The sequence below is a fragment of the Neomonachus schauinslandi genome, chromosome X (genome assembly GCF_002201575.2).
Source record: "Neomonachus schauinslandi chromosome X, ASM220157v2, whole genome shotgun sequence".
Taxonomy (NCBI): domain Eukaryota; kingdom Metazoa; phylum Chordata; class Mammalia; order Carnivora; family Phocidae; genus Neomonachus; species Neomonachus schauinslandi.
In genome coordinates this window covers 42212532-42229357 of record NC_058419.1, presented here as the reverse complement: position 1 = coordinate 42229357, position 16826 = coordinate 42212532, and the positions used below count along the sequence as shown (strand labels likewise).

The following is a 16826-nucleotide window of genomic DNA, read 5'->3' as shown; positions in this document are numbered from 1 at the left end:
AAAAAAAGAAAAAAAGACAGTTAAAAAAAAATTAACTTTGAAAGACTACAGAATCATGGGGAAAAAGCCATGGATTCTATGTGCATTATTCCCCTAGCGCTGGAGTTCTGCCGTTCTCATTGATCGGTAAACTTGGTCTTGTCTCGCTGTTCTCGCTGATCTTCTGGGGAGGGGCCTGTTGCCCTGGTTCCCAAATGTCTTTGCCGGAGGCAGAATTCCTCCACCCTTGCCCCCTCCCAGCTAAGTAATCTGCTCAGGTTTGCTCTCCGGGGCTTTTTTTCCCTGCGAGCTTTCCGTACAGCTTTGGAGGTGGAGAGTGAAAATGGCGGCCTCCCAATCTCCGCCGCGGAGGAGCCGAGATCTCGGGGCCCCGCTTCTCAGTGAGCCCCCAGAGAAAAGCCGTCAGTCACTCCCGTCTCCCTGGTCTCCAGCCGCACTCCGTGCTCACCCGGCCTGTGACCGCGCGTTTCTATCTCTGGCACCCGACCCCGGGTGGAGTCTCCAAACCCAGCAGATCCCTGCGGTGCACTCCTGCGCGGCTCCTCCCGGGGGAGGAAGGTGAGTCTCCCCAGATCTGCTGCTTGTTGGGTCCCTGCTGCAGGAGCAGTGGCCCGACTGTGCCGCGGATCACGGTTTATGGCAACCCCGAGCTGAGAGCCCGCGCCTGGGCTCCGCCTCTGCAGCCGGCTTCCCTGCTCCGATACCTGGGAGCTCTGCCACACTCAGGCACCCCCGATCTTTCTGTGACACGTGGGTCCTGAGATCACACTGTCCCGGAGGGTTCCACCCCCCGCTTAGCCACCAGAGTGACGTCCCTCAGTGTAGCCGACTTTTAAAAGTTCCGATTTTGTGCTCCGCGGCTCTATCACTTGCCAGAAGCGGCCGCCGGAGGCCCCTCCCCCGCCGTCTATCCTCCCGAATATCGCCTCGGATTCACTTCTCCACACGTCCTACCTTCCAGAAAGTGGTCGCTTTTCTGATGAGAGAGTTGTTGCTCTTCTTTTCTTCGATCTCCTGTTGAGTTTGTAGGTGTTCAGAATGGTTTGATCCCTATCCAGCTGAATTCCTGAGACCAGACGAAATCCAGGTCTCCTACTCCTCCGCCATCTTGCTCCGCCCCCTCCCAGAAGGATCTTATGTGATAAGGTTTGGGCTACTCCTCAGCCTGCATGATTTGAGACTCTCCCCATGCCCTGGCCTTAACCAATTTCTGTGCACCTCCAAAAGGCTATAAAGTTTTGCGATCCTACTGCTGTCTTTGTTCCTTCCTTTGTTAATGGAATAATTTGCTGACTAATCTTTCTTTAGGAAACAAAAATATATTGCTGCTTAATTTGGTATTTGCATGCAGTGTTTTAGATGGTACACTTCTTACAGATAGGTACATAGTCATATGCTTGTCACTCCCAGTGTGACTCACACAGTGATAGTTATACAATCAGTGTTTAGCAAAGATTTATTAATTGATTGATCCTTATATCTGTCACTCAACTAGTCTTAGACATAAGGTTCAGAAGATAAGAGAGCTGGGAATTTTTAATCCTGCCTCATGGTTCCTCCAACCACAGAGATATGAGCCACCTAGTGATGAAGCACCAGAAAAAAGATCAGAATGTAAACTCAGAAAAAAAGATCACACTGTAAGCTCATCCTTATCAGAGCAAGAGATTGTTGAGGTGATTTTCCCAGTTTCTATTAACCATGTTCTCATTTCTCATGGTCAGCCTTACAGATCAATTAGACTAATGTCACCTCTTTTCTCAGCCCCTAGGTTACCTCATCTCACCACCATAGAATAGAGGGTTAATATTTGTTGTTTGTGTTGTAGATAATTTCTAATATGTAATTTGTTATCCCTGTAAAATTATGCTTTCTTCTTCCCTGAGTTTTTCTACTATCTCTTTCTGTTTTTTTTTTTTTTTTCTTTTCTTTTCAGGGACAGGAGAGAGGAAAAAAAAAAAAAAACCCTGAGAAAGGGAGCAGATATGGTGGTTATTAGGGATGACAGGATCTCCTATCTTACAATTCTATATTTTACATATTTATATTCAAATGGTTCAACAGTTATACAGGCCAGGATCAGTTTCTAGCTCTGATGATGTATTACCTGAATAGGGTTTCTTTCCCCATAGCTTGAGAAGTTAAAGCAAGGCTCTCAGTGTACATTCAACCTATACTGCTGGAAAAGAAAAGATTCTTTTGGCTTACAGCATGAAATCAACACATATTAATATATTTTACTATAATTTCTCAAAATATTTTTTTCTACTAAATAGAAACATAGGTGATGTGTTACCCTAACTGATAAAAATTCCATGAATAAACTTACATATTTCCCATGCAAACAGATTTTTTGTGTGTGTGTTTTGAAAACATTCTACACCAGTAGTGTCTATACTTTGTTCTCATGCATAATGATATACAGATATAGGTACAGATATATATTTGTTTTTGAAAAATGATGTGAGGTTCACATAAGTGTCATTATAATGTGTTGTATTGAGGTTAGTATTTGTAGATGTGTGTACTTAGATTTTTGGAATTTCACAGCAGTGAAAATTGTTTTGGTTAAGAATAATAAAAAGCATGATAATTAATAAAATCCACCTGTATTTTTATATACATATGTCTATACAGAACTTGCACTGAACATGTAAACATTCAAACATTCTTACTTTTTTTACCCTTTGGTTTCACATTGATTTGATTTAGTAACATAAGATTAATGATGATATAAATTTGGATTGCTCTTGAGAAAGAAAGACCACTAAGATTAAAAATCCTGCATTAATATCCTGTAATTGTATGAGAACTTAAGGCGGTTTCCAAGTATAAAATATGATAAGGCCTCTTTATCACATAGACTAGCATTTACTTGGAACTTGGTCTGAAAGTTAGGAGTGATGTAGGCTAAGTTTTAGATATACCTCTACCACTTACTTGCTATATGAGCTTGGACAAATTATTTTTTTTCTCTAGGCCTTAATGCTACTGTCTGTAAAATGCAATGTTACAACAGATTATTCTAAATCACCAATACCTAAATTTTTATTATGACTAGTACTTGGTTTATTTCCCAAATCTCTCTCTCTTTTGGAATGCTTAAGTATGTTCATAAGCATATAGTTTAAAATGTCAAGCAAGACATTAATTACCTTTAGTAACTTTTTCATAACTAATTTTTGACTGCTTCTAAATCTGTAAATTAATTTCTGTGTATAATTAAATTGTTGAAAGCATATATAAAATTGAGGATGAATTACCATTGGCCCTGAAAATACCATAGATTAGATATTCTTTAAAAATTCTATACATTTAGGGGTGCCTGGGTGACTTAGTTGGTTAAGAGTCCAACTCTTGAATTCTGCTCAGGTCATGATCTCAGGGTTGTGAGATTGAGCTCCGTGTCGGGCTCCATGATCAGCAGTGAGTCTGCTTGAGATTCTCTCTCTCTCCCTCTGCTTCACCCCCTCCCACCACTCACATGCTCTCTCTCTCTCAAATAAATAAATAAATAAATATTTAAAAAGTAAAAATAGGGGCGCCTGGGTGGCTCAGTTGGTTAAGCGACTGCCTTCGGCTCAGGTCATGATCCTGGAGTCCCTGGATCGAGTCCCGCATCGGGCTCCCTGCTCGGCAGGGAGTCTGCTTCTCCCTCTGACCCTCCCCCTTCTCATGTGCTCTCTCTCATTCTCTCTCTCTCAATAAATAAAATCTTCAAAAAAAAAAGTAAAAATAAAAATTCTATATATTTAACAATTATTTTTTGAGACTCTGCTATGTTTTAGGCATTGCTTCAGGAGCAAGTAATATAAAAATGATGAATAAGGTCCCTGCTCTTATAGAGATTCTATTCTTTGGGTAAGAGACATAAAATGGATAAAAAACAAACACAAAATATCAGCTAGTGGTAAGTGCCATTCAGAGAAAATATATGTGATGTGGTAGAGAGTGATAGGGTGGGATGCATCATATAGTAAGGAAAGGCCAAGATCTGAATGCCACAAAGGAGCCAGCCACAAGAAGATGAGTGGGGAAAATATTGCAGGCTGATGGTATGCAAAGGCCCAAAGCAAAAATAAGCTCACCATGTTTGAGGAATTGAAAAGAGATTAGACACTCGAATATTTAGAATTTAAACAGAGAAGGAGAAATTAGCAAAGAGGAAGATTGGTCAGTGAGGTATGAGGGAAGCCAAAAGAGAGCATTTCAAGTGTGAGGGGAGTAGTAAACTATGTCAAATATAGCTGAGAAGATAATTAGGGTAAGAACTGAGAAATGGCTATTGGATGTGGCAGTATGGAGATCACTGAGTGGTGGTAAAGGGAGTCCAATTAGTGTTGACTGAGGAAAGAATGTGGAGTTATGAAATGAAGTCAGCTATTCCACACAATTCTTTCAAGAAGTTTTGCTGTAAAGCAGTGGAGATAGGAAGCTATAGCTAAAGGGGCATATTAAGTCAAGGGAAGGTTTTTGTTTTATTTGTGTGAAGATTAGAGATACTAGAGTTTGATGTTTGTTGATGGAAATAAATCAATAGAAAATTTTTTGCCAGAGGAGAGAAAGGGTATAATTGTAAAAGCAAAGTTCATGAAGAGGTGAAAGTGTGCTATCCATCGCACAAAGGAGATGTTGGCCTTTAAAGTAGGAGAAGCTTTTTATCCAAAGCCATAGGAATAAAGGAAGATTCAGAGCATTCACATTTGGGAATTACTGTTTGATTACTCCCATTTTCTCAATGAAGTATGACAAGGTCATCAACCTAGGATCCAGGGTTGCAGATGAACAGATGTACCAGGTTTGAGGAGAAAAGAGAAAGAATAAAATAGTAATTATGGAACATGGAAAAGAGAGCCTACTAAGGAAAACAGAAGACTAATGTACTCTGATTTGGGGCAAGTCACTGGGGCTCTCTTTGCTTTAGTTTCTTTTTTCTTTCAAACATAAATATCAGAGGCTATTATTTAAAGTTGAAAAATGGAACTTAAATGTGTAATGAGTCAATATTTTTATAATTTTTTTAAACATCAGAGAAATATTTTAGAAATTAATATCTTATGGTGGAGAAAAATATATTTGAAGTTCAGTAATTTCTTATAATTCAGTGCAATTTATTTTTTCTTCTGTTAAATTCAAGTAAAATTAATCAATGTAATGCTTTTTATCCAAAATAGAATATATACTATGATTCTATTTTTGTAAAATTATTTTTTTTCTCCATCTTTCTATCTATATCTGTACATAGATAGCTGGAATGATGTTTAATAAATGTTGATAAAAATGTTTCTGAGTAGTAAGATTTTGTGTAGTAATGTTTGTTGTTTAACTTCTTTGTGCTTTTCCATATTTTATCAGTTTTTGTCATATGGTTTCCATAAAATAGTGAATTTTTTCTTGTTTCAAACATTGTTTTAATGTGGATAACATGGTTTCTTGCTGCAGTAGACAGAATAGTAACCCCCAAAAAGATGTCCAAATCCTAATCCCTAGAGCGTGTGAATGTGTTTGGTTACATAGTAATGGGGGAGTTAAGGTTGCAGATGGAATTAAGGTTGCTAATCAGCTGACCTTGAGATGGGGAGATTATATTGGACTATCCAAGTAGGCCCATTATAATCACAAGGGTCCTTATTCAAGGAATAAAAAGCAGAAGAGAACCAAAAAGATAGCAGCATGAGAGAGACACAGCCCAATATTGCTGGCTTTGAAGATGGAACAATGGAACTATGAGCCAAGGCATGCAGTGGCTTCCAGAAGCTGGGAAAGGCAAGGAAATAGATTGTCCCCTTGAACCTCCAGAAGGAATGCAACCCTACATCTTGATTTTGACCCATCAAAACCTGTGTTGGAATTCTGTTCTACAGAACTATAAGATAATAAATTTGCTTTGCTTTAAGCCACTAAGTTTGTGGTAATTTGTAACAGCAGCCATAGAAAACTAATATACTTGCTTTCACCCATTCTTTTCTAATCTATTCTTTATACAACAACCAGAGTGAACTTTATAGACCTGCATTATCTAGCACGGTAGCCACAGGCCACATGTGGCAAATGAGCACTTGAAATGTGGCTGGTCTGAAATGAGGTGTGCTGAATGGGAAAAATTGCACTGGATTTTGAAGAGGTAGTATAAAAAATGTAAACTATCTCATTAATGATTTCTTACATTGACTTCTTATTGACATGGTAATATTTTGGAAATATTGGTCTAAACAAAATACATAAAATTAATTTCATGTGTTTTATTTTACTTTTTTAACGTGGCTACTAGAAAATTTTAAATTACTTAACCTGAGTCACATTATATTTCTATTAGCACTCATAAAAAAGTTAATAGAATACTCTAATTTCCCCTGTTAAAACCCTTTTCTAGTTTCCCACTGTATTTAGAATATATGTCAAATCCTCTAATTTGAACTTATAAGGTCCTGCATCATTTGGCATCTGGTACCAGTCTAGGTTTATCTTTTGCCTCTTCCATTCCATTCTAATGGACCAAGCCTCTTTCTGCCTCAGGGCCTTTGCACATGTTATTTGCTGGATCTGGAAAACTCTTCATCTTGCTCTTCATCTGACTGAAAACTTCTCTTCTTTCCATTTCAGCTCAGGTCCACTCAGAGAGACCTTCTCTGGCCTTCTAGCATAAACTAGGTCCACTGTGTTCACCATTCATAGCGCCCTGAAATTTTTCATAATGGCTCTTTTTACAAGTTGTAAGGATAAATTTATTTGCTTATTTTTAAAATTATCTTTGAAAATGATAAACTCAATATACATTTTTTAAACACTGTATACTTAAGGCTGGGCAAGGTATAGATGCTCAGTAAATATTTATTAAATGAATGTAGAATGATCAAATGAGGTAATGTCTATGCAAGTACTTTGTCAACTGTAATGTACTATATACATGTAATAGCCTTACAGTAGTAATAGTAATAGGAAGAGATGGAGGAAGATGGGAAGGAAGAGGAAGACGAGAAGAAATTGCATAGTCTTAAAGTCTTTGCCTTGCATCAAGTTTTAAATAGATTTTCTTGGTATCTTGGGTTGTATCTTCAAACCATTGGGAATAAATAGCCCAGTAGGCAGCTATAGTACACTGCCTTTTAAAAACACTTGTATTTTCAAAGACGTATTTTTTCCTTAAAGGAAGTTTTTATACAAGTTCTTCTTAAATTTCTTCTTTTTTCTTCTTTAATTTCTTCTTTCTTACTAAAGAATTTCTTCTTACACGAAGTTCACAAAACTGTTTGCCAGTGACTCAGATTCCTACATGCCTTCTCTAAGGCATATATTTCTATTTCCGCAGTGGAGGACACCATGGAATAGAGCAGGAGTGGTGGAGAAAATAAAATACAACATTGGGGATATTTTAGTAATAGTTTTCATATAGTAGAAAATCAGAACACAGATGGATCAATGAAAAAAAAAAAAAAAAACCATTTCTACCATTCAGTGGTTTCCTTTGGTTTCCCACATGTTTGGTCTCACCTGCTCCTCTTATCCCATAACCTGTCGGTCATTTCAACAACTAAATATATCACTTGTGATACCACCCACGGGTGCTTTTTGATTTAATTCAGTTGGAATGGCTGATCTGGTAGCCTTGGGTAAATACACTGAGGGTGTGGGAAAGACTTTACAAGCCATTGTGATGTGCAGTAGGGCATGTCACAATTTTCTTTCCTAAAATAGGAAATTGAATGCTGGAGAAGATAAAGTTTTTGGGAGATTCAGGAAGCCCCAAATATATCTAAAGGCATTCTGCAACTACTGTTTTAGGGCCTTGTGCAATTCATCGTATTTAGGAGAGTAGGTGCAGTGGTAACAAATATAATTTGCACAGATTCACTATTAGTACTCTAGGTGAAGCTGTTCAGAGACGTATGTCTGCTTGAGACTGTTAGTTTTTGCAACACCAAAATGAAATAATATGTCCCTTAGTGTAATGTTCTGCAGTATTGCTATGAACAAGTACAATTGCACTGTGCTTCCTTTATATTTTTTTCTTATAAGAAATTTATTTTTTTTCACTGACAAAATCAGTTTAAGCTTAGCCTTTCTTAAATGACCTTAAAGTAAAATTTCCTACCTTTGTTCCTTTTCAACAACAGTTTCTGACTTAAAGTTAACCTTCTCATTAGCATTTTAATAGCCCAAAAAGTCTACCCTGTACTTAGTAACACATTATCATCTGCATTTAAATGGGAATGTTGTAAAAGAGCAACATAAAAAATTACTTGTGTTAGAAAAGTTGTTTTTCTGGGTTTTGTTTTTGTGTTTTCCTATGGCATAACCTCTCTCTATTTTAGACAACGATTAAGGATACTCTTTTTGAAGTCTGAATTAATTCTGAAGAAAGAGTTATCAGAACCAATCTCCTACCATTAATAAGAACATCCTCATTTGATATTTGAAAAATAATACTGAGGAATTGATGCTTTCAAAATCAAGATTGATCTGCTCATTTCAAATTCAAAAACCAAAGGCAAACTAAAACCTTTCAGCTTGTATTTATTAGATATAACTTGATAGATGGAGAGATAGGGATAATCAAACTTAAGGCAGTTTTGAAGAATGGGAATGTATAATTATTATAAGATACAACTTAATAAGTCATAACCAGAAAAGTTCTATTACATGATACCTGGCACTGTTTGCCTTAGAAATCTCTATTTCTCTTTTCCCACCACCTTCCTCTTTACCCATACACACCTATCAATTATAGCTCTATTACAACACCCCAAGTTTTCATCTCTGCCTCTGTACTTTTTTCAATCATGGTGTGTCAAATAAGACTGCCTGAGTTCAAACTCTTTTCACCACTTACTAGCCTTGTGACCTTGGCATGTTACCCAATCTTTCTGTACTTCTGTATCTTTATCTGTAAAGTGAGGATAATGATGATACTACACAGAATTGTGAAGATGGAAAGTAATGCATGGAAAGTATTTTGACAGTGCTCACAATAAATGTAAGCTATTATTTTTATTGCTTTATACTATTAATACTACTACTACTATTTTTCTACCACCAACCCTCTAAATACCCTACATTTATTAAACCAGCTCCTTAAAGCATCCTCCTTTTCATAGCCCTCCTGTATTAAAAAGAATAGATAGGGGCTCTTCTCTCACCCCACCTTTGTCTCAGTCTCATTTGCTTCTCATTGTCAAGAGAAAGACTGATAAGGTTAAAGAAGCATATCTTTGGTTCATGTAATCCCAACCCAAAAAGTAACATATTAAAAACAATGCAGAGCATCAAAACTGGTTAACTCAATTTCTTTCACTGTCCTAACACCTAGGCCACAGTATTTCTTCATAGTTTGTCCCTTCCCTATCCTATGTCTTGCCAACCTAGCTCAGTTTTGTAAATTACAACACTGTCCTTCTCCTTTCTTCAGAAGTTAGTTCATTTCATTCAGGATTAACAAAAAGTATCTGTGTTAGGAAATTGAGAGGGAGTGGGGAAGTTTTTATAAAACACAAAATTTTGAGGCACTGCCTCTCCTACCAAACAGGAAATTAGATTTGTATGAAATTTCTTTTTTAAAAGATTATTTATTTATTTATTTGTCAGAGAGGGAGAGAGGTGAGCCAAAGCAGGGGGAGTGGCAGGCAGAGGGAGGAGCAGGCTCTCTGCTGGGCAAGGAACCCCATGTGGGACTCGATCCCAGGACCCTGGGATCATGACCTGAGCTGAAGGCAGATGCTTAACTGACTGAGCCACCCAGGCGTCCCATTTGTATGAAATTATTAGAAAACCCTGCAAGAAGTGATATTCATTTGGTCAGCATTCATCACATGTACTGCAATTATTTGTTTTTACATTTTTCTCTATCACCATATGGATTCTATCAAGGCAAGGTCAATGCCTTAGTAATGCTATCTATCTGCTTTAGTTTTTATCTTGTAAGGGATATTCAGAAGATGTTTATTGAATGAGCAGATGAAAAGATGAAAGGATGAGACCTGGATCTTAACCTCAAGAAGTTTATAGTCTAGTAGAAGGGACCACCTGCCTACATAAATAGCAGTAATCCTTACTCCAGTCTAACTTTTTAGTCCCTTCCTCATCTACCCTCCCACTTGTTCAGTCCACAGGTCACCAAGAATATGTCCTGTACTCTTATACCTCTCTTCCACAATTTCTTCTTCCTAGAATACCCTTCCCCTCATTTTCTGCTAAGTAAACTGCTATTCATTTATCAAGGTATAACTCTAATAGTATCTTCTCAGTTAAGTCTTTTCTGAGTCTCCTCCCCAAGCAGAATGAATATCTCTCTCCTCTGCCCATGTGTGGCCCTTTTCATATACCTCTCTTAGCACTTAGTACATTGAACCATAGTTACTTATCTATCATCTCTTCAGCTTTAATGTGAACTCCAAAAGGATTGGAACTTTATCTTATTAATTTGTGTACCTCTAGGGGCAAGTACAGTGTCTGGCATATAGTTAGTGTTCAACACATGGTTGAATGAAAAAAATGAATGAATCAATGTCTCAACAAATAATTACTACAAATACCCTTAAAAAGGTAAAATAAGAACTTTGGCTAATAATAATCTATCAGGGGGCACCTGGGTGGCTCAGTAGGTTAAGCTTCTGACTTCGGCTCAGGTCATCATCTCAGGGTCTTGGGATCAATCCCTGTGTCTGGCTCTGTGCTCAGGGGGCAGTCTACATGGCAAATTCCATTATAACAATCGGTAAGTGGACATCTACAATGTGTGATTGCTCAGGGATATTGTTTTGTTAAAATTCATTCTAAAACAAGTGGCCCAGTAGCCACATCTTTAAAATCTATTTTATTATAAAAGAAAATTCCACCGTGTTAGTACTCATTTTCATGGGGTTTGGCTTATTTTATCAATCCACTTCATGGGGTTTGGCTTATATTATCAATCCACTATTATTTTAGAAATGACAATGATAAACTTTTGTTATTACTGGGTTTTATTTAGATATTTCTGATCTTCTAAGAGTTTGATGGGCTTGTAATAGAAATATCAATCAGTGTAAAAAGCATTTTACAGTCATCATATACAGTTACTTTGAGTATTTGCTTTCATTCTATATGTACCAAGGATTCCACATCTATTTCCATAAGCCTTCTTAAAAGTCAGAATTCTACTGAACTGAGAGTGGGGGTGTTGTTCATTGTTTTCCAAAAATAGACTTGAATGCTACTATATTTTGGGCAGATGATCACAAACACATCCTCATGAGAAAGCAACAGATGTAAAGAAAAAAGTGTTATATTTATTTCAAACCCAGAGAGCAATGCAAGTATCACAGAAAATTTGTGCCAATGATTATATATATTCTTTTGCTGACAGCTTGGTCTACAAAGCTGCTAGAGTGCAGCATCAGCAAGTCTAACCCAAGGCAACTCTAAACTGATGGATAATATTTGATTCAGTAAATGAAATCAAGTAGGAGTTTTAAAATCAGTTACATCTCCTTTCATCAGACATTTCTTCTTCTTGTCACTTTTTTTATGGACTATACATTGGAATTAATAAGAAATGTTATCTGCAGGGGTTTTTTTTCCCCTTAGGCAAAGAACTTTATTAACCTTGTTTCAAACTTTATTCCCAGGCTTCTTCAGCTTAATTAGCTGCAAAGAATGAATCGTGTATAAGCAAAAACTGAAAAGAGCTGCAGTGTCCAAGGGGCTTGGGCTTAAAAATATTAGAGATCTAGATTTTATCAGATCCATGAACAAAATTTTAAAAAGCAGTCATAATATAAAATAGCAGCTCCCAATAACTTCTTCAAGTTTTATCTTCTTCAGAAGTTGACTCAATTCAGTTTGCTTCATTCTTGGAAGCTTCATCAAAATTCTCCACAAGATCAGGAACTTCATCATCATAATCCTCTCCAGTAGCAAGTGGTGCTTTTCCATCCACAGATTGTTTGGGCAGAGCTTCAGCCAGTCTTAAACTAGTCAGACTGTCTGCACCGAGTTGGTTTAAGATCCTGGGTAGCATTTCTGTCAGCTGCTTTGTCTCAGCATGGCCTGTATTGATGAAAGTGTTCGCTGACAGCGAGGCCTGAACTTTGGGGTTGTTAAAGTGGATCACTGGTCCTTGGTTTGTGAACATATTCACTTCTTCAATACCAGAGATATTGTTTACCCCTAACTTCTTTAAGGAGAACTGAAGTTTTTTATCATCTGCTGTAGCCGTTCTATGAACCACCTTCTTTTGGCGAGCAGTTTCTTTCCCACCAATGCACACTTGTGCTTGCAGTTTGGCGAGTTTCTTCTGGTTCATGATAGTTTCTTTCATCTTGTTGGAGCGGAAATGGGACCGCACTGGGGAATAGGGTTGGCGCTCAGGGGGTCTCCGGCGGAACAGCTGAGATTAGGTGCACACACGCAGGGATGCAAGATGGCAGTTAGTCTGCAGGTTTTTTTTTTTTTTTTTCTTTTTTTCCTTGTTGTAAAGTAAGACCATTTGTGAAAAGAAGGAATTGTTACAAATACATATTTGTTACTGATAAATGATAGTATGTGTGATCCAGTGCTTCAGAGTCTCCTTTACATTAAAAAAAAAGTAGGTTTGATTTGAGAAAATTAAACCCAGGTGTTTTTTTTTATTTTAAGTATAACAGATAAAAGGAAAATTGAATCATTTTGAAGTCAGGTGGTTCATTGATTCCCAAACCTATCTTCACATTATAAACCAACTGCAAGCACTTTTTGAAAATATAGTCTTGGACTCCACTCAGATTTTAATTCAGGAGATCTGAAATGGGACCTAAGAACCTATATTATAAGCAAGCCTGCTGGGTACTTTTAATATAATTGGTCCATGTAGTATTTTAGAACTACTGATCTAGTCTAACTCCTTATCCAATGTAGAATCCCCTTTACAAAATCCTTAACATGTAGTCATTTAGTGACACAAGGCAGTCCATTCCATTGTTGGTTGATTCTAATTGGAGAAAGTTCTGCTAAACCCAAGCCCTAGAAACTTCTCCCCAATAGTGTGTTCCCAGCAACCTCATAATGAATGCTCCACAGTCAGACATGTAGTTGGCCCATCAGAGACTTCTTGTCTTGCTTAGATAATTCTGTCTGAGGGACTAAGGAGTGTGTGTATCAACAAACTAAATTATAATGCAAGGTACATTTATATTGATAAAATAAAAATATCCATAAATTTATGTCCCTTAGTTAACAGCTAAGCTTTATTTTAATGTTCTCTCCGCAATGGCTTCCAATAACAACTTAAATCTTGGCTGAGTATCTAAGATTAAGATTTGTCACATTAATAACAGCATCAACTCATTCAATATTGGGAAGTTTGAGAATTTTGACTGAAAAGCCCCACTAACCTACTCAGAGGTATCAGGGTTACAACTGGATTTAACTCCAGCCTCAGGCTGCTCCTTGGAAAGAAAGAGCCCCATCTACTTCTCCTGAACTTCCTTAAGAAAAAAAAGACAAGTCTAGGAAACCTATGCCAAGATAATCATACCACTGAGGATAAGAATAGTACACGATTGGGGTAGGAAGTGGAATGATAAAGAGGGTTTACATTGAAACTAAGCTGAGGTGGGGGTGGAGAGAACCAGGCACGGAAGCTAAATAGTGAACAAAGGGACTGAGTGTGTAACTGACAAGCCTTTTCTTTCCACTGTGTCTTCCTTCTCAGTATGCTTGTCTCTTGCTTGCTTCAATTCTCAGCTCTGTCATGCTTCATGATCCTATAGAACACCACCCAGGGGTGTCCTGAATGTCCTCTTCCAAGTAGCCAGCTGAGGTTGGAGGGACAGGTTTTTTACTCTGGGTCTATATCCGACTGAGCCACCAGGGTTGGGTCGGACTGAAAAGACATCTAGGACAGCTATGAGTCTGTCCCAATGATGAACCGCCATCCTCAGTTCCAGAGTGAAGTCAACCTAGAAAAGGAAGTTTAAATTTCACCTTGGAGAGGAGAGGTTGTCACAACCCGACCCCTAACTGAGAACAACAGTCTGACTAAACCATGAAGGGGTGTGGACCAAATAAAGGAGATTACCTGGTTAGAGCTCAAAACTTTCTTTTTACTGAATGCAACTGGAGGCAGATGTCACCTCCATGTAACCACCTGACTGACTTAAGGCAAAGATAGGCAGGGGAAGAGGGAGAAAAAGGGACAGGTAATAAAGATCAGAGTAGAGAAGAGTCAGGAACAGGGAAATTGAAGAGATAGGAAAAAGAAAGGGATATAATTAAGGATGCTGGGAGCATTTCCCCCAGGAATTGTAAGTAATGCAGCCACTCTTTTTTTTTTTTTTCCTGAAGCCAATTTCCATGGGTAGGATTCAGCCAGTTTGAAATGAAATGACAGTAACCTTTTTTGACTCAAGGTAACAACCCCTGCTATCTTCTTCCTTTTCTTTGCTGGTTTGCGTGCACAGGCCCATTATTGGGGAAAGGGAAGCTGAGCATGTGCTGACCTTCCCTCCTCCAATCCCTAATTAGTCTCACAAGGTCTTTTTAAGACTGCAGTGAAGTTTTGATTTTTTTTTCCTTTTTTGCCCCCAGCTTTATGGAGGTATAATTGACAAAAATTGTGTATATTCAGGATGTACAACATAATTTTTTAAAGCTGTATTTTTTAAGTTGCAGACATAGAAAGCAGAGTGAATTTCTGCTTACTTTGACACCAATAGCTTTCCAGATATAATTTAGCTTATTTCAATAAAAAATGCTAAAAATCCCCATGGTGGCAAAAACAATAACATAAACCTGACTAAGTACAAGCCCCATGCCAGGAGATTAAAGAAATTAAAGGGGCCCCCTCTCCGTGTTATTCTCTATAATAGCACTTATCTATTTCTGTCAGAGCACATATCAAAAGCTGTAATTATCTTGTTTATTTTTCCTGTTTTCTTGTTTACTGCCTGTCTCCCTTCCAGTAGAATGTCAGATCCATGAGGGCAGGGATTATTGACTGTTTTCTTCCCTTTTATATATATATATATATATATATATATATATATATATATATATTCCCAGGGCTTAGAAGAGTACCTGCATATAGCAGACTCACATTAAATATGTATTGAGTGACTGAATGATTGAATGAATGAATGGTGAGGCTCATTGAGCAGGCAGAACAATCCCTTAGGAAACATTCAAACCACTAGCCTGTAAAAACCTGTGTTCTCTAACCCCTTCCTACCTCCTCAGCCTTATAATCTGCATTCCCCCTGGCCCTTAAATTCCTCTTACACATCATGTTCTTCTTAATTCAGGGTGTCACATGTGTGATTTCATTTACTTAGGATGCTCTTCCCTGGCTTGGCAACCTCTCACCCTTCGTTCTTATTCTAAAAGTCACCTAAGTGAGACTTCCTTGGCCATACCATCTAAGTAGTACCCCTTCCCACTCCCCCACCTTGTTATTTTCTTTCACTATACCCTGTTCATTTCCTTCAAAGCAATTTTTTTTGGTAATTTATGATTATAAATCTATTTGCTTCTTTTTTTCAAATTCTGTTTTATTATGTTATGTTAGTCACCATACAATACATCATTAGTTTTTGATGTGATGATCCATGATTCACTGTTTTCATATAACACCCAGTCCTCCATGCAGTATGTGCCCTCCTTAATACCCATCACCGGGCTACCCATCCCCCCACCCCCCTCCCCTCTGAAACCCTCAGTTTGTTTCTCAGAGTCCATAGTCTCTCATGGTTCATCTCTCCCACCGATTTCCCCCCCCTTCATTTTTCCCTTCCTTCTCCTAATGTCCTCTATGCTATTCCTTATGTTCCACAAATAAGTGAAACCATATGATAATTGACTTTCTCTGCTTGACTTACTTCACTTAGCATAATCTCCTCCAGTCCCATCCATGTTGATGTAAAAGTTGGGTATTCATCCTTTCTGATGGCTGAGTAATATTCCATTGTATATGTGGACCCCATCTTCTTTATCCATTCATCTGTTGAAGGGCATCTTGACTCTTTCCACAGTTTGGCTATTGCGGACATTGCTGCTATGAACATTGGGGTGCATATGGCCCTTCTTTTCACTACATCTGTGTCTTTGGGGTAAATACCCAGGAGTGCAATTTCTGGGTCATAGGGTAGCTCTATTTTCAATTTTTGAGGCACCTCCACACTGTTTTCCAAAGTGGCTGTACCAACTTGCATTCCCACCAACAGTGTAAGAGGGTTCCCCTTTCTCCACAACCTCTCCAACAATTGTTGTTTCTTTCCCTGTCCATTTTGCCATTCTAACTGGTGTAAGGTGGTATTTCAATGTGGTTTTAATTTGAATTTCCCTGATGGCTAATGATGATGAACATTTTTTCACGTGTCTGTTAGCCATTTGTATGTTTTCTTCAGAGAAGTGTTTGTTCATATCTTCTGCCCACTTTTTGACTTGATTATTTGTTTTTCGGGTGTTGAGTTTGATAAGTTCTTTATAGATCTTGGATACCAGCCCTTTGTCTGTAGTGTCTTTTGCAAATATCTTCTCCCATTCTGTGGGTTGCCTCTTCATTTTGCTGACTGTTTCCTTTGCTGTGCAGAAGCTTTTCATCTTGATGAAGTCCCAAAAGTTGATTTTTGCTTTTGTTTCACTAGCTTTTGGAGATGTATCTTGAAAGAAGTTGTTGTGGCTGATATCAAAGAGGTTATTGCCTATGTTGTCCTCTAGGATTTTGATGGATTCCTGTCTCACATTGAGGTCTCTCATCCATTTTGAGTTTATCTTTGGTATAGTATTAGAGAATGGTCGAGTTTCATTCTTCTGCATGTGGCTGTCCAATTTTCCCAGCACCATTTATTGAAGAGACTGTCTTTTTTCCATTGCAT

The 16826-nt window shown here is 38.0% G+C and overlaps 2 protein-coding genes across 2 annotated transcripts in view; one reads left to right on the top strand and one right to left on the bottom strand.

Annotated features, from left to right (window-relative positions):
* IL1RAPL2 (interleukin 1 receptor accessory protein like 2) overlaps positions 1–16826 on the top strand; it is a 648978-nt gene that overhangs the window by 218693 nt on the left and 413459 nt on the right. The window lies entirely within an intron of this gene.
* Positions 11813–12295, bottom strand: LOC110570094 (transcription factor BTF3-like). Its single transcript, XM_044911760.1, has one exon. The coding sequence runs from the start codon at positions 12293–12295 to the stop codon at positions 11813–11815; it is 483 nt and encodes a 160-aa protein (XP_044767695.1).